The sequence below is a fragment of the Pelodiscus sinensis genome, chromosome 31 (assembly GCF_052426305.1).
Source record: "Pelodiscus sinensis isolate ZL-2025 chromosome 31, ASM5242630v1, whole genome shotgun sequence".
NCBI classification, from domain to species: Eukaryota; Metazoa; Chordata; order Testudines; family Trionychidae; genus Pelodiscus; species Pelodiscus sinensis.
Genome location: NC_143082.1, coordinates 494,648 through 512,370, shown reverse-complemented (window position 1 = coordinate 512,370; position 17,723 = coordinate 494,648). Strand labels below are relative to the sequence as shown.

The 17,723-nt window shown below is 56.4% G+C and overlaps 1 protein-coding gene across 3 annotated transcripts in view; it reads left to right on the top strand.

The window, feature by feature from the left end:
* The window catches only part of LOC102445048 (LIM homeobox transcription factor 1-alpha-like), a 62,784-nt gene extending 46,945 nt beyond the window's left edge, over positions 1 to 15,839 (top strand). For all 3 annotated transcript variants that reach the window (XM_075902482.2, XM_075902483.2, XM_089774673.1), the window contains 6 exons: positions 3,531 to 3,763; positions 4,202 to 4,359; positions 5,960 to 6,037; positions 6,365 to 6,494; positions 7,514 to 7,672; positions 13,240 to 15,839. In XM_075902482.2, the coding sequence (XP_075758597.1) occupies positions 3,531 to 3,763; positions 4,202 to 4,359; positions 5,960 to 6,037; positions 6,365 to 6,494; positions 7,514 to 7,672; positions 13,240 to 13,394 (913 nt within the window). In that variant the 3' untranslated portion in view covers positions 13,395 to 15,839. The remainder of the gene's footprint in view (positions 1 to 3,530; positions 3,764 to 4,201; positions 4,360 to 5,959; positions 6,038 to 6,364; positions 6,495 to 7,513; positions 7,673 to 13,239) is intronic.
* The last annotated feature ends 1,884 nt before the right edge of the window (positions 15,840 to 17,723 follow it).

The following is a 17,723-nucleotide window of genomic DNA, read 5'->3' as shown; positions in this document are numbered from 1 at the left end:
GAAGAGCGACAAGAATGATTAAAGGTCTAGAGAACATGACCTATGAAGCCAGGCTTCATGAACTGGGCTTGTTTAGTTTGGAAAAAAGAAGATTAAGGGGGGACATGATAGCGGTTTTCAAATATCTAAAAGGGTGTCACAAGGAGGAAGGAGAAAATTTGTTCCTCTTGGTTTCTGAGGACAGGACAAGGAGTAATGGGCTTAAAGTGCAGCAGGGGAGGTTTAGATTGGACATTAGGAAAAAGTTCCTAACTGTCAGGGTGGTCAAATATTGGAATAAATTGCCAAGGGAGGTGGTGGAATCTCCCTCTCTGGAGATATTTAAGAACAGGTTAGATAGACATCTGTCAGGGATGGTGTAGACGGAGCTTGGTCCTGCCTTGAGGGCGGGGGGCTGGACTCGATGACCTCTTGAGGTCCCTTCCAGTCCTATTATTCTATGATTCTATGATTTTTCCAAAGGAGGTGAGAGATGTTCCTAGTGGGCGGAGAGCTCTCCCTGCAGCTGCCTGGGCTGTCCCCTCTCCGTGGGCACGCCCCGGGCTGCCAATCCAGCACTTTTGCTGGTGCTAAATTCACATCCAGTAATGAACCTGGAAGTCCAATTAGTCTGCAGCATCCCCCCATGTGGCTTCCCAGGGCAGCTGTACACAGACCCCCCATTCCCACTGCAGCCGCCCATCCCTCCTCTCAGAACACTGACTGCACCAGAGATGTATTCCGTTCCTATGACAACCCAAACAATATTACCTTGACTTAAATGGATTCAGGCGATATTAAAACCGGCCTCTTTAGGAATTCCTAGTGTTGGAGGGGCTGAGAATTTTAATTTTGTGTAATGCGAGCTGACACCGTGTTTATGAGCTGCTTGCTGAATGTTTTCTTCAATTAGTACAAAGCAGAGCAGATTTGTTTTCGGGGCTTAGCTTGGGAAAGGGAGGGTGTGGGGCTCCCAATGCCTATGTGAGATTGAGTTCTGTTACAACAGCTGTGCATCCCTCAGCCGATCGCAGCTGGGAAGGCCTTCCCGTGAAATCCAGGTGAGGTGGCCAGCTCTGACATCTGTCTCCAGGTACCTTTGCTCCACCTAGTAGGTCTCACCCTTTCCCCTGGCGTTCATGTTTCAAACCATTGCATGCATACAAACACACCTGTACATTTGCACTCTCAGATAGTCCCCTGATCTTGTGCATATCTCTACCTTACCCTGTCCTGTGCAGGATCACGCCCAAAGCAAGTTTTAAGTTGGGAATTTTCCCTTTTCTCTACCCCTCCAAAGCAATACTGAACAATCAGCCTGCGGAACTCCTTGCCACGATATATCATTGAGGTCAAAGGCATGGAAGGAATCAGGACTAGAAACAGCTTTGATATTTCTCTGGATAATGAGAATTTCCATAGCTGTATAATCAGGATCCCTAACTTCAGGGGGGAGAGCTAGACCCTGCAGACTGGCTTGTATTCCTAATAATTCTGTAGAGCTAATAGTTCAGCTTTTGCGTCTCTAGCTGCATGCTGGGCCCAACCCTCACTTTCCAAAGTCCCCGTGTCTGGATGCACACGAATGGCCGGGTCGGGGACCGGGTGTGTTACAGGAGTGTGACTGGCCCTGCGGCTCCTGGGATGAACCAGCTGAGACTAAACATGGTCCATAGATCCAGTCTCTCTAGCAACCAAGAGAGACTCATGTCACGGTGGGGTGGTCTCAAGGGCGGCACATAAAAAAAGGAGTCACCTGCCTAGGGGGGAAGTTTTGCCACCCAGAGACAGTGAAAGCCAATGTATTTAACAGGTAGAGGAGCTTGGATTGAGATCTAATTCCAGATCAGAGGCTGGGAACAATCAGTGATCTGCCTTATCACAGATACTGGAGCATTTTTCAGCAAGCAAAGGCACAAGGTCCAATGCCTGGGCTCTGCAAATGCAAACTGGAAATGAGTAATTAGCTGGTAATTAGACATTGGAACAGCTTCCAAAGGGATGTGGTGGGTTCGCTATCACTTGGGGTCTATAAATGGAGACTGGGCATCTCTTTCTAAGAGAGACGCTTCAGCCTACCACAGACTATTGCAGGAAGCTCTGGGTGAAACTGTCTGGCCCGTGCTCTGTGGGACGTCAGAGTGCATGGACAGGGAACTCCCTTCCGGTCCTAAAATCTAGGGACATAACTAACTCGTTACTCGGCAATAGGTCACATGCTTGTAGCTGATCTCAGTTAACATGGAAAGGTTTACTTTTTCCTCCCACCTTGGCTGCTGGTGTCAGCGAAGAGTAGATCTGTATGCAGCCTACCTCTAGGCCTGTCACTGGCACACACCTCCATGGGCTCCTGTGGGTGGGTCGGGGTTGCTTTCTCAACGTGGGCTCAGTGGCACTTTTTTCTTTAGGCAGAACATTGCCATTTCAAACTCAATCATTGTAAGTAAAACATGAATCGCAGAAGGGCTGGGGCGGGGCTCTGGCGCGCACTGGCGAGGAACCCAGACGGGCAGAGAAATCCCAGCACGCAGCTCCAGCTGGAATGTCCCGGCACGTCAGGCAAAGCCAGCCCGCAGCTCCGCTCCACGGTGGTATTTGGAAGAGATGAGCTCTCCCCTCTAATCCTCCTCTCCATCCCGCACCGCAGAGTTTGCCAGGAGGATTAACCCAGTCTTGTTCTCAATCCCAGTTTATGAGTTCCCTGCTGGTGGGGAAGATCCTGTGTGTTTAAACAACAGACTAATTAATCCCCATTTTATTACTTTCTCTTGTCAAGTGGCTAAATAGAAGCTGTCAGCCGGCAGCCACCGTGCTCACATTTGTTTAGATCCCAAATTACTTCATCAGAACCATCTGCTCTGAACGCCGGGCACGCAGCGATTGTTTATTTCTCTCTCCGGACACTGCCAGGGGCACAAACCACCTCCCCTGGGCTCCCCGGGCAAGGTCTGTCGCGTCCCGGGGCTAAGGTGTTCAAAGGAGCACAGGGTCTCAAGGGACGACTGAGGCCAAAGGAACAGGCTGCGCACATTCACTGGCGCGAGAGGGCGATATCGGCCTGAATGAGCCTCCAGCACCAGGAGAGGCGCTTGGCACAGCTCAGCCCTGTCCAGGACCAGGAGGCACTGTCGGGCGGAGAGGAAGGGCAGAGCTGGCTGGGGAAGGTGGAAAGAAAAGCAGGGGCCTGGAACAGTGACCTAGCTCAGAGGAAGCGCCCCCATTAAGGGTTAGTTATGAAACCTGCAGGGAAGGTTCCTTAGCGAGGGTCGGTGATGCAGCCCCTTGGAGTCCACCAAGGCCCTTTCAGACGGGCAGTTGACCTGGCCCCTGGTTTCCATATTCCCTGGCCCTTTCTTACCCCCTCGCCAGGTCTCCGAGCTGGGAACCCAAACTCACTTGCTCTGAGCAGTCGGAGTCTCTTGGGGGCGCCTGGCAGGCCCGGCCCAGCCCTGCCTCAGGGGTGGCAGGCCTGTGTCGGCTGCTTTTCTGCCCACCCTTAGCCTGAGCCCCCGGGCCTGTCTGACTGCTCTGGCCCCTCCCTGACTGCACAGGCTCTTCCAGACCAAGTGCAGCAGCTGCCTGAAGGCGATCGCCCCCTCGGAGTTCATCATGCGGGTGCTGGAGAACGTCTACCACGTCCACTGCTTCTTCTGCTGCGAGTGCGAGCGGCGGCTGCAACGGGGAGACGAGTTTGTGCTCAAGGAAGGGCAGCTGCTGTGCCGCAGCGACTATGAGAAGGAGAAGGAGATGCTGAGCGCCATCAGCCCCACGCCCACCGAGTCGGGTGAGAGGCACGGGGGGGACCTAGCTTCCTGGGGCCAAGGGGGAAGGAGGGGCAGGGGCAAGTGGACTGAGGGGGCAAGGTGGTCAGGAGAGCCACCCGCTCAGCACTGCTCTTGTAGGTGTCGCGGGGACGCTGCCTGCTCCCCAGGGGCAGGAGAGACATGGGATGCCCGGTCCGGGCTAGAGCCCTTGGGCTGATCCAAAGGTGCAGGGAGGCGGGAAGAGGGCACCAGAAGGGCCGGCTCGGGTGGGCGGATATGGGCCCGTTGGTCTGCTCGGGGCCAGCGAGTGGGGAATGCTGCCAGGCTACACAGGCCTGCACCATATCTCAGGCCAGGGCCCTCGCCGAGGACGCAAGGGACCAACGCCCAAAGGGGAGGGAGTTTCCTGGCTCACAGCAGCTCAGCCTGCCGGTAACGGCTCACATTTCCCCTTCCAGTGAAAAGTGAGGATGAGGAAGGCAGCCACTCCCATGGCAGAGGCAGCGAAGAAGGCAAGGACCACAAGCGCTCCAAGCGCCCACGCACCATCCTCACCACGCAGCAGCGACGGGCTTTCAAGGCCTCTTTCGAGGTTTCCTCCAAACCCTGCAGAAAGGTAGAGTGGGGGAGGGAGACCCCAGCCAGGGCCCCCATCAGGGCCTACAGGCCTGGAACCCCCGGAGACCGATGGCTTCGTAGCCCACTCCCAGCCAGGCTGCAGAAGAAGCATTCCCAGACTCGCTCGTGAGACACTAACTCCCAAAGGGGAGACCAGGTTCCTTCTGACAGGGCGTGGGGCCCGGCAGCAGCGTGGCTCACACACCGTGGCTTCACGCTGACTCCCAAAGGGGAGACCAGGTTCCTTCTGACAGGGCGTGGGGCCCGGCAACAGCGTGGCTCACACACCGTGGCTTCACGCTGACTCCCAAAGGGGAGACCAGGTTCCTTCTGATAGGGCGTGGGGCCCGGCAGCAGCGTGGCTCACATACCGTGGCTTCACGCTGACTCCCAAAGGGGAGACCAGGTTCTTTCTGACAGGGCGTGGGGCCCAGCAGCAGCGTGGCTCATACACCGTGACTTCACGCTGACTCCCAAAGGGGAGACCAGGTTCCTTCTGACAGGGCGTGGGGCCCGGCAACAGCGTGGCTCACACACCGTGGCTTCACGCTGACTCCCAAAGGGGAGACCAGGTTCCTTCTGACAGGGCGTGGGGCCCGGCAACAGCGTGGCTCACACACCGTGGCTTCACGCTGACTCCCAAAGGGGAGACCAGGTTCCTTCTGACAGGGCGTGGGGCCCGGCAGCAGCGTGGCTCACACACCGTGGCTTCACGCTGACTCCCAAAGGGGAGACCAGGTTCCTTCTGACAGGGCGTGGGGCCCAGCAGCAGCGTGGCTCACACACCGTGGCTTCACGCTGACTCCCAAAGGGGAGACCAGGTTCCTTCTGACAGGGCGTGGGGCCCAGCAGCAGCGTGGCTCATACGCCGTGGCTCACACACTGTGACTATTTGCTGGCTTTTCCTGTCCGCCGTAGCTTTAAGCCTTAGCACCACTTGGCAGGCCGCTTGTTTTCATATCTGTGCAGACGCTCAAAGAGAAGCTGCACACCCGGGGCCAGATGTTCCACCACCCGGCATCTTGCGCTGTCATTTCTGCCATCAGAGGAGGTGCCGTCAGATCCGGGCGCTCTCCACTCCCACATTCCGCTGGGGCGAATGATGGTGCCAGGTGAATGAGGCCCAGTCTGAGCCGTGTCTCCTCCTCCTGTGGACTGGGAGGGGCATTTATCACACTGGGCAGGTGCCTGGAAAGTCATGGTGCCTCCCTTGAGGGGATCCCAGTGTTAGCACAGGAGCAAAGTGATAAATAGGAGATGGGGACCCTGCCCTGCCCCTTGCGGGCACAGCTTCCTGCATGAAGCAAGAGATTCCTCCTTAGATGCTTTTCTGTGCCAGGCATGTTTCTAAACTCTCAAGAAGGGCTGGCTTCTCTGCCGTGCTTCCAGCCCTAGGACAGACGAAAAGACAGATGCGGGGCAGGCACGTTACGTACAAGTCAGCACGACTTCTTGTAGGCAGCAGAGTCGCTTTTCAGCAGGTGTGAATTGGATGCACAACGTTAGGGACACTCTTGTAAACCTCAGCTGGGTTGATCATTTGCCAGCGCAACAACACTCTCACCTGCCTGTTCCAACCTCTCTCCCCTCTGTGGTAGGTGCGAGAGACTCTGGCGGCTGAGACAGGCCTGACGGTCCGGGTAGTACAGGTCTGGTTCCAGAATCAAAGAGCCAAGGTGAGCGGCTGCTTCTCTTGTTGGCACCAAGCTCTCGACCCTGGTTCTCAATGGCACTGGGGCCTTTTGTACCATTCTGGCAGCGTCACAGGGCAGAAAAACCTCTGAGATTTGCCAGCTGCGGTGGAAAGACCCTGCTCCCAGGGTATCGCCCAGAGGGGTGGAGGCAGGGCCTGGCTCTGATGTTCGGTGTTTCCCAGGGCCGGTGGGGCAACAGGAAACCCTAACAAGACCCCGCTCCGGGGCTAGGGTCTGCGGAGGGAAGGATAAGGCAGCTGCTCAGCAGGGCGCTTCCCCCGCCAGACCCTTGCTTGCTTCTCCTGACAGATGAAGAAGATCGCTCGCCGGCAGCAGCAGCAGCAGCAACAGCAGGAGCAGGAGCAACTGGGCAACCCGCGTTTGGGGGCTGGCCGCGGGACGGGCCGCAGCAGCAGACAGAGCAATGACGACAGTGAAGGTGAGGCATGGCAGAGGCTTGCGGGTGGCGGCTGGCAATCTGGGACTGGGCGGGTGGGGTGGAGCCCAGGCTGAAATAGCAGGGGCGCTGCACGGAACTGCCGTGCGGTGGTGCCGCCATGGGGAGAGGCGATGTCCAGGTTCGCTCCTGGCAGACTGTTGGAGGGAAAGCTGGCGTAATGCGTAAAGCACAGGACTGCTCTGCTCCAGTCCCTTTGAGCCCTAGGACCAGTCACTGTCTCTCCGTTATGAGAACAGCCCCTCGGGGGTCACAAAGCCTGGAAATCTCTTCGTCCTTGCATGTAAGGAAGAGGCTGTTAAGAGCGTGAAAATGATCAGCTGTGCCCTTTGCGGCTTCCGCCCATTCCAGGTCAGATGTGTCTGGCTGCGCAACAGGGCTCAGTTCTGGCGGGTTGGGGTTCTCTCCAGTTTCACTTTCGCATACCAAGCCAATGTTTCTTGCATGGCCCTATGACCTTTCGCTCCAGGATTAAGCGTCCATGGCCCCAGATGTACAGTCCTTCCCTACTCAGCCCCTGAATGAGAGTGCAAACTCCTACTGCGATCGACTCTATGGACCTGTCACGAAGCAGCAGTCGCACTCTGGTGGCAGGACAAGACCTTTGATTTTGGGTGCTCCGCATGGGCTACCTAAAAAGGGCCCAATGTCTAGGGGGCAGATACTCAGCACCTTCTGGGTCCCCTTCACGTGTCTCAGGGGCACCCAAAACTCACCAGTCACTTCTGAAAATCTTTGGCTTCAGTTCCATAGTGTGAATGCATGGATTTCAGTGGAGTCACTCCCGGTTTACACCAGAAGGACTGCACACAGAATCTGACCCGAAGTAACAGTTTTTTATTGCTTGTGTGTGCAGGGCCCAGTACAATAGAGCCCGATCCTGTTGGGGGCCCATGGGCACCACTACAGTATAATGCATAACAGCATGTTACCTGGCTAGATTTTACTCTGTTCCCACTTTGTACCCACTGCTTCCGCCTGTTCCATTGATTCCACATTAGATGGAGCAAGTGTTCATGGACTAGATGGGCTCATGGTCCCATACCCCAGGATTCCCCAGCAGCAGCTGCTGCCGCTGGATCAGAACAGCTACAGCACAGACTTGTACAGACAAGGGCTCACGCCACCCCAGCTGCCGGGAGACCATCTGCATCCCTACGGTAAGCGAGTAGCAAGGAGGCTGGCATGACTCAGTGCCAGAGTGGTGCTCAAACCGCAGCATGGCACAGTAGGACCCTGTCCCACTGTTATTACTGCCTGGCATGTGCTCACCACAGCCAGTGCAGAAAAAGATGCCAGGCAGGACGTGGCCGCTGCACAGAGAGCACTGTATTTAAGGAGGTAAATCATGTCTTATGCCCTTTTACTCAAAGCTACCCTGAGAAGGTGCCAGTGAAAGAGGGGGTCTTCCAGGACAAGCAGAAATAGCCCAGCAATAGGGGACAGGTCACACCCACAGCGTCTCACGAAGCCACATCTTTCTGGTCTAGGGCTCACAGACTGGACTCATTTTCTGGGCAGTGCGGGAGGAGGGGATGATACGGCCTAGGGTGAAAGTCAGGGCCAGCGTAAGGTTGGTGCATCACAAGACCCCGTTCAAGTGCCACTTCTAAGACCTATTTTGAAAGTGTGAAGAAGTTAAAAATGACTTAGACAAGTTAGTCCCCGGGGCCTGAGGAAATGCATCCTAGAAGAGCTGGTAGAGAAGATCATTGAGCCAATACTACTACCTTTCAAAAGTCATGGAAGACACGGGAGATTCCAGAAGACTGGAAAAGGGCAAATCTAGTGCCCATCTATAAAAAGAGAAGTAAGGACAACCCAGAAAACTACAGACCAGTTAGTTTAACTTCCATGCCAGGAAAGATAATAGAACAAATAGTTAAGGAATCCATTTGCAAACACCTAGAAGATAATAAGGTGATAAGTAACAGTCAGCATGGATTTGTAAAGAACAAAGCATGTGAAACCAACCTGATAGCTTTGTCTGATAGGATAACAAGCCTTGTGGATAAGGAATAAGCAGTAGATGGGATATAGCTAGACTTTAGTAAGTCATTTGATAGTCTTTCATGTCCTTCTTGTAAATTAACTACTAGGGAAATACAGCTTAGATGGGGCTGCTATAAGGTGGATTTTCAGAGATAATTATCAACCGTTCAAAGTCATGTTGGAAAGGTATAACTAGTGGGGTTCCACAGAGGTCTGTTTTGGGACCGGTTCTGTTCAATATCTTCATCAGCTATTTAGATGATGGCATAGAAAGTACACTCATTAAGTTTGCAGATGATACCAAGCTGGGAGCGGTTGCAAGTGCTTTTGAGGATAGGGTCATAATTCAAAATGATCTGGACAAACTGGAGAAATGGTCTGAGGTAAACAGGATGAAATTCAATAAGAAGAAATGCAAAATACTCCACTTAGGGAGGAACAAGCCATTTCACACATATAAAATGGGAAGCGATTGTCTAGGAAGGAGTACTGCAAAAAAGGTTTCTAGGGGTCATAGCCGGTGACAAGTTAAATATGTGTGACACTTGCAAAAAACCAGCAAACATCACTCTGAGATGTATTAGCAGGAGAGGAGATGTAAGTAAGAGATGAAAAGTCATTTTCCCACTCTATTTTGTGCTGCTTAGGCCTCAGCTGAAGTATTGTGTCCAATTCTGGGGACACCACATTTCAGGAAAGGTGGGGAGAAATTGGAGAAGGTCCTGGGAAGAGCAACAAAAATAATTAAAGGTCTAGAAAACATGACCTGTGAGGCAAGATTGAAAGAACTGGGTTTGTTTAGACTGGAGAAGACTGAGAGGGGACATGGTAACAGCTTTCAATTACCTAAAACATTGCTACAAGGAAGAGGGAGAAAAATTGTTCTCCTTGACCTCTGAGGACAGGACAAGAAGCAATGGGCTTAAACTGCAGCAAGGGAGGTTTAGGTTGGACATTAGGAAAAACTCCCTGCCTGTCGGGGGTTAAACACTGGGATAAATTGCCCAGGGGGTTGTGGAGTCTCCATTACTGGAGATATTGAAGAGCAGGTTGGACAGACACTTGTCAGGGATGATCTAGATGGTGCTTGGTCCTGCTGTGATTGCAGGAGGCTGGACTGGGTGCTGGGCCAAGGGGAAGGTTGGGGGAAGGCTAGTCCTTGTGCTGGGCCTTGCCCAGGGATGAGGGGGTGGTAGGGCTGCCAATCACACAAACCCAAACATCCTTGCCCCACGCCCTGCCCTGCCCCTTCTCCAAGGGCCCACTTGTGTCCCACCCCTTCTCCATGTCCCCTCCCTCCCTCTCTCACTCTCCTCCACCGTCACTCACTTCCTCTAGGCTAGAGTATGAGGCTGGGTGTGGGCTCTGGGAGAAGGCTCAGGGCTGGGGCAGGGGTACGCCAGGGGTGTGGGCTCTGGGAGGAGGCTCAGGGCTGGGGCAGGGGTACACCAGGGGTGTGGGCTCTGGGAGGAGGCTCAGGGCTGGGGCAGGGGTACGCCAGGGGTGTGGGCTCTGGGAGGAGGCTCAGGGCTGGGGCAGGGGTACGCCAGGGGTGTGGGCTCTGGGAGGAGGCTCAGGGCTGGGGCAGGGGTACACCAGGGGGTATGGGCTCTGGGAGGAGGCTCAGGGCTGGGGCAGGGGTACACCAGGGGTGTGGGCTCTGGGAGGAGGCTCAGGGCTGGGGCAGGGGTACACCAGAGGTGTGGGCTCTGGGAGGAGGCTCAGGGCTGGGGCAGGGGTACGCCAGGGGTGTGGGCTCTGGGAGGAGGCTCAAGGCTGGGGCAGAGGTACACCAGGGGTGTGGGCTCTGGGAGGAGGCTCAGGGCTGGGGCAGGGGTACGCCAGGGGTGTGGGCTCTGGGAGGAGGCTCAGGGCTGGGGTAGGGGTACACCAGGGGTGTGGGCTCTGGGAGGAGGCTCAGGGCTGGGGCAGGGGTACACCAGGGGTGTGGGCTCTGGGAGGAGGCTCAGGGCTGGGGCAGGGGTACGCCAGGGGTGTGGGCTCTGGGAGGAGGCTCAGGGCTGGGGCAGGGGTACGCCAGGGGTGTGGGCTCTGGGAGGAGGCTCAGGGCTGGGGCAGGGGTACGCCAGGGGTGTGGGCTCTGGGAGGAGGCTCAGGGCTGGGGCAGCGGTACACCAGGGGTGTGGGCTCTGGGAGGAGGCTCAGGGCTGGGGCAGGGGTACACCAGGGGGTGTGGGCTCTGGGAGGAGGCTCAAGGCTGGGGCAGGGGTACACCAGGGGTGTGGGCTCTGGGAGGAGGCTCAGGGCGGGGGCAGGGGTACACCAGGGGGTGTGGGCTCTGGGAGGAGGCTCAGGGCTGGGGTAGGGGCACAGCAGGGGTGTGGGCTCTGGGAGGAGGCTCAGGGCTGGGGCAGGGGTACGCCAGGGGTGTGGGCTCTGGGAGGAGGCTCAGGGCTGGGGCAGGGGTACACCAGGGGTGTGGGCTCTGGGAGGAGGCTCAGGGCTGGGGTAGGGGTACGCCAGGGGGTGTGGGCTCTGGGAGGAGGCTCAGGGCTGGGGCAGGGGTACGCCAGGGGTGTGGGCTCTGGGAGGAGGCTCAGGGCTGGGGCAGGGGTACGCCAGGGGTGTGGGCTCTGGGAGGAGGCTCAGGGCTGGGGCAGGGGTACGCCAGGGGTGTGGGCTCTGGGAGGAGGCTCAGGGCTGTGGCAGGGGACACCAGGGATGTGGGCTCTGGGAGGAGGCTCAGGGCTGGGGCAGGGGTACACCAGGGGTGTGGGCTCTGGGAGGAGGCTCAGGGCTGGGGCAGGGGTACACCAGGGGGTGTGAGCTCTGGGAGGAGACTCAGGGCTGGGGCAGGGGCACAGCAGGGGTGTGGGCTCTGGGAGGAGGCTCAGGGCTGGGGCAGGGGTACACCAGGGGGTGTGAGCTCTGGGAGGAGACTCAGGGCTGGGGCAGGGGCACAGCAGGGATGTGGGCTCTGGGAGGAGGCTCAGGGCGGGGGCAGGGGTACACCAGGGATGTGGGCTCTGGGAGGAGGCTCAGGGTGGGGGTAGGGGTACACCAGGGGTGTGGGCTCTGGGAGGAGGCTCAGGGCGGGGGCAGGGGTACACCAGGGGTGTGGGCTCTGGGAGGAGGCTCAGGGCTGGGGCAGCGGTACACCAGGGGGTGTGGGCTCTGGGAGGAGGCTCAGGGCGGGGGCAGGGGTACACCAGGGATGTGGGCTCTGGGAGGAGGCTCAGGGTGGGGGTAGGGGTACACCAGGGGTGTGGGCTCTGGGAGGAGGCTCAGGGCTGGGGCAGGGGTACACCAGGGGTGTGGGCTCTGGGAGGAGACTCAGGGCTGGGGCAGGGGACACCAGGGATGTGGGCTCTGGGAGGAGACTCAGGGCTGGGGCAGGGGTACACCAGGGGGTGTGGGCTCTGGGAGGAGGCTCAGGGCTGGGGCAGGGGTACACCAGAGGTGTGGGCTCTGGGAGGAGACTCAGGGCTGGGGCAGGGGTACACCAGGGATGTGGGCTCTGGGAGGAGACTCAGGGCTGGGGCAGGGGACACCAGGGATGTGGGCTCTGGGAGGAGGCTCAGGGCTGGGGCAGGGGTACACCAGGGATGTGGGCTCTGGGAGGAGGCTCAGGGCGGGGGCAGGGGTACACCAGGGATGTGGGCTCTGGGAGGAGACTCAGGGCTGGGGCAGGGGACACCAGGGGTGTGGGCTCTGGGAGGAGGCTCAGGGCTGGGGCAGGGGTACACCAGAGGTGTGGGCTCTGGGAGGAGACTCAGGGCTGGGGCAGGGGTACACCAGGGGGTGTGGGCTCTGGGAGGAGGCTCAGGGCGGGGGCAGGGGTACACCAGGGATGTGGGCTCTGGGAGGAGACTCAGGGCTGGGGCAGGGGACACCAGGGATGTGGGCTCTGGGAGGAGGCTCAGGGCGGGGGCAGGGGTACACCAGGGGTGTGGGCTCTGGGAGGAGGCTCAGGGCGGGGGTAGGGGTACACCAGGGGTGTGGGCTCTGGGAGGAGGCTCAGGGCTGGGGCAGGGGTACACCAGAGGTGTGGGCTCTGGGAGGAGACTCAGGGCGGGGGCAGGGGTACACCAGAGGTGTGGGCTCTGGGAATGGGTTTGGGCACAGGGGCTCAGGGTTGGGGGTTAGGTGTGTCAGAAGGTGCAAGGGGTGGGCTCAGAGCTGGGGCAGGGGGTTGGGTGTGGCAGGGATCAGAGTGCAGGCTCTGACAGGGCGGCATTTACCTCAGGTGGCTTCAGGTCCCAGACAACAGGGCAGTGGAGCTAAGGGAGCTCCCTGAGCCGCTCCTGGAAGTGGCCAGTGCCACCCTGCAGCCCCTAGGCCGGAGCCGGGAGGTGGCTCTGCATGCTGCCCGCCGTTCCTGGACAATGGGAGCTGCAGAGTCATTGCTCGGGGATGGGGCAATGTGTGGAGCTGCAGGGATGTGCCAGCCACTTCCGGGAGCAGTTCACGGACAGGGCAGGCGGGGAGCTTGCCTTAGCCCTGCTGCGTGGCTGAATTTTTAGTGGCCAATCTGGTTTGGCTCCGGGAGATGGAGCTCGATTCTGGGAAGCTCCCGGACAAACTGAGAGGCTGGGCAGCCCTAAGGGTTGGGGGTGGCCCTGCCCAGCGAGGCGGGGCAAAGCGGTGTCTGGGCCTCATGCTGGACTCTGCTCAGGGGTCCATGCCACTCGAGAACTGTCCTGTGTGTGTGGTGAGTCAGGCAAGGGGATGTGGGCCGTGCTGAGGCTTTTCTCCCGTTTCCCTCCCTCCCCAGACTCGGAAGGCGTTTTCCATGACATGGACAGCGACAGCATCAGCCACTTGGGAGACTGCCTGCTGTCAAGCGGGGAAGCCAACCTCCTGCAAGCCCGTGTGGGGAACCCCATCGACCGGCTCTACTCCATGCAGAGCTCCTACTTCACCTCCTGACCGTGGACAAAGCCCCGGTTCATTGGGACGCGCCTGGACAGTCTCTGCTCTGAATTCACAATGAGCAGCAGGGAGGAAAAACCCTCCCAAGAAGTTCTTTGAACCCTGCGCAATGACGGGGGGCTGGGTTTGCCACACACAGAAGTACTAATTCAGGAGGACCTTCCACACCCGAGAACTCCACTGCCCTGCCTCGCCCTCCTTTCCTCTCGCCACCGCCACGCAGGTGGTAGGATGTCGTTTAGTTGTTTGTCCCGTGTCCCGTCTTCAAATGAGACTGGCTCAGCTGCCCAGAGTCAGGCTTGGAAGCAGCATCGCCTCTGTCGGTTGCAGTTACTTAAACCTCGGTGCAACCCATTCAGTGGTGGTGCCTGTGTCCTGCCTCCACCTGGCCTGCATCCTTTTCCTTGGGGACAGTCACCGACTGAGGATGCCCCTGCCTGAGATTCCTGCCACTTTGGAGGCTGCCTCAAGGGGGCTGATTTAGGCTTTTTAAAGGCTGACACCATGGAGAAATGCCAGAGTGGATGGTCCCTGGGGGCCAGGGCTTTGCTTGGGTATTTGCCCCTAGGAACAAAAGATTTGTTGGTCTTTGTTATGATGTGAGGAAGCCAAGAACACATCCCGAAGAGAGAGACGCATCTAGAACGCCTAGCAGCCCCTCCCGGCTCCCTCTCGGAGGAGGCCCACTCCCTCGGTTCCAAGTAGAAGGAAGATCTCGCTCTCGCAGCCGTCGCGCTGCCGATGCTGTCTGCACAGGCGGCTGTTTGTTTCTTTTAAAACAAATGGTGTGAACAGAAATTATTTCCAAAAGTTCTTACCGGCTTCCCCCTCTCCCCCCCCCCCCCCCCCCGCCTGGGGTTCCATCTCCAGTGGGATTCCCCTCCCTCACTGTCCACCCAGGTCACGGCCCAGCATTAAGCTCCCCTCGCGAGTGAGAAGAGGAAAGTGTTCAGTGAGTTTCTGGGAACGTGCCCTGCGCCGAGCCTCTTCCACGCCCAGGGGCTGAGTTCCTTCGTGGCGCTGAAGGCAATAGCTACAACGCCCAGATTCTGCTGCGCGACAGAGAATTTCTTCTGTGGACGGGAAGGAGCAACATGTTTCTCCAAGCAGGGACGTCTGGCAAGCTCTCGGTGCAGGGCTGGGGATCAGGAGGCAGGTTCAGGGTTATAGCACCGACGGTTTATAAAAGATGCAGCGGACAGCAGCGGGAGAGAGTGAGTGGAAGTTTAAATCAGAGATTTAAGGTGAAAATTCTTTACTCACTCGCCCAGTATTTCATGTTTCCAATGCTACACCGGCAGAAATGGCCCATGGTTCCCTGTCAGTCCCCTTTTGCCCAGGCTGGTGGATGAAGAGCCTCCCGAATCTGCCTTCCTTCAGTTGTTCAAACACTCCCTGAGAAGAGGATGTCGCCAATGGAAAGTGATAGCTTGGATGTTTAAACCCTGAGCCCTAGCATTGCAAATCCAGCAGAGAACCTGGCTCTCTGAAGTTTCTGGATGTCGTGTTGATTTTGGTTCTAAGTTCCTCTGCCTTCTCTGTCTGGTTCCAAAGTTAGGCAAACCCTTCTCAAAAGGAGAGGCAGGAAAGGCTACATAGTTAGTATTGCTGTATTGCCTGGGGGTGGGGCATTTGTGAACATTAATACTCATGAGCTTTGAGAGCACAGGAGACCCATTCCCAACATGTATTGACCTCTGTCAGGAGCTCCCCATCTAGTCAAGGGACTGGGCACATAACTGAACTAAAACCTGCCTAAAACTCACACCATCATTGCTTCCCCCGCTAATACAGGCGTATAAATGTGCCATTCACCCACTGGCAGGCCCTTTCCCCTTTGTTTACGAGACTTTACTTTTTATCTGTATTCTCCCTCCATCATCACAGCAGTATTGGATAATTTTTTACGTTCAGGCAGTTGTGTAAATAGTTTACAGACATTTTGATGTTTCATTTAAGGGGACCTGGCAATTTGTGAGTTACCTCCAGCCACACAGGCAAGTTCTATGGAAGCAGGGTTTCTCTGCTCCTTCCAGACGGAGTTGCTGCGCTCAGTCCATCTCCACCTGTTGCATGTCCATCCGCCCATAAGAAATGAGATGCTAATTCCCAGCTTTCTTTCTTTCTTTCTTTCTTTCTTTCTTTCTTTCTTTCTTTCTTTCTTTCTTTCTTTCTTTCTTTCTTTCTTTCTTTCTTTCTTTCTTTCTTTCTTTCTTTCTTTCTTTCTTTCTTTCTTTCTTTCTGTGGCTTTTGCACTAGAAATGGTCTCAGTTTAGATTAAGTTTTACGAGAATGTTTCAGTGAATCACGTGCAAATTGATGTTTCCTCCAAGTGCTGGAGGCAGCTTCACCTCTGCAATCCTACCCTTGCTCCCATTGTGATCCAGTGCTGTAACGTGCCAGTGTTTTTGCATGTACATTTGGAAATAAAAACAAACTTAAAGCTGGTGTCTAAAGCTTGCCTCAGAACAGACAAACTCCCCATCACTCTGCTTAGCTCAGCTCCAGGTAGGCCTATCCATCGAGCTACTCTCTGTGCAAGCCCATAGGCATTTGGCCTGAGTTCTTCAGGGGGACATTAAATCAGAACCTCATCTTTTCCAGGGACCAGACTTCCTGGGGCTAGACACAAGGAACTAGGACTAACAGCTATTCTTACTTTATAAAGAACCAGCAAACACAACACCAAGAACCAGTTCTCGTTAGCTGGAAACTGAGTGCCCCATATGAACAAACAAGACATTTACAAATCATATCCCTGGCCTCTGTTTCTCTGCAGGTGGGTGACAGGAGGGTGATGACGGGAGGATCCCTTCCTCTGGGGCATCTGGCCCCTGTGGGCAGACAGGATGCTGGGCTGGATGGACCATTGGTCTGACCCTGTCTGGAGTGCCTGGCAGAGCCCATGCTCAGAGTGCCTTGCAAGAACGCAGGACTCCACCCTGACATAGTCTGAACTTGCGCTGAACAGAGATGCTAGCGTGTACCCCAGGGACCGGTTCACCAGTGAGTGTTAATGGTGTCGGTTACACTCCGGCTCCCAGGCAGGAAGCTTCGCTGTGCCAGAGCAGTGAAGCCTCCTCCCTGGGAGCTGGGGGGGGGCAAAGGCTGGTGGCCCTGCTCCCAGGGATGCTTTGCTTCGGCTCTGCAGTATAAATCTTATTTTAAGCTTTATACTGTAGTGCCCATAGGGTGCAACCACTGAGATTTTCCCATTTAACCGAATTTGAACATCCCTAGTGCTGAATCACGAAGTGGTTAGTCAGCCTGTGGGCACCAAGCCAACAGCTGAGTCCTCACAGTCTGAAGAACTAGCACATTTGCCGAGCAAAGTCCAGCTGCTTCTCTGGTCTCAGCACCATTCTAACGGTCCTCCGCACTGCTCCTCTGGTGCCCAGGGTCTGCAGGGTGTCTGGGCTTTGGAGCAGACAGTGGCTGGCTGACATGATTGCAGGTGGGCAGCAGCTGTTGTAAATGCAAAGGGGCAGGAGGAGTAAGATCCCAGGATATGCGGAGTGTCAGCTCTCCTCCCCTCTGCTGACCAATGTCCTTGATCACTCTGTGCTCTCCATGCTGGTATCATCACCCAGATTGGTGAATGGCGGCTTTTCCTGATGCATGACTCCCACCTCATGGACAATCAGGGGCTAGCTGAGCTGCGGGTCTGTGTCCCAGGACTGCGTGGTTCCGAGTGGCCCAAAAGCTTCTGACTGGATCAGAACTGCTGGGTTCTCTTATTGATATGCCCAGGCCTCTGCGCCTTTGGTTTGTTTGCTGTTCCTTCCTGTCTGGCTGCTCTGGTATTTGTGACACGGGAGGCTGGCGTGGCTCCTACACTTGTGGCATTGCTGAATACTGCTAGCCTGACGTTTGTTCGTTTTGTGGCATGGGCTGTCACCCTGTGGCTAGGAGTCTGACACCCTGCTGTTTCTCTGTGAAGGCTTTGCAAAGCCTTTCACAGACGTTCCTGGATTAAGGCTCAGACCGGTGTGGGGAAGTAGAGACATGATACCCCATGTGCATGTGGAGAGACAGGGCCACAGACAGGTCAAGCGGCATGCCCCAGGTCACATTGCAGAGACTCCTACCACCATGAGCAGTGACCATTACCCTGCACAGCCTCCTTTTTTCTGTAAGGGATACACCTGTCAGTCTGATGGCCCTTCACCTCGAGATGTCAGGAGACAAAATGACGTTCTTTTTCAGGGATGGAGGCTATCAGTGTACCGGTGTCTCTGGTGGGAGTAAAACCTGGGAGGTCCCGATGCCGTCCCGTGCTCAGACGTGTTTCGTTTCCGTCTATCTAGCTAAACACTTTAAAAATTA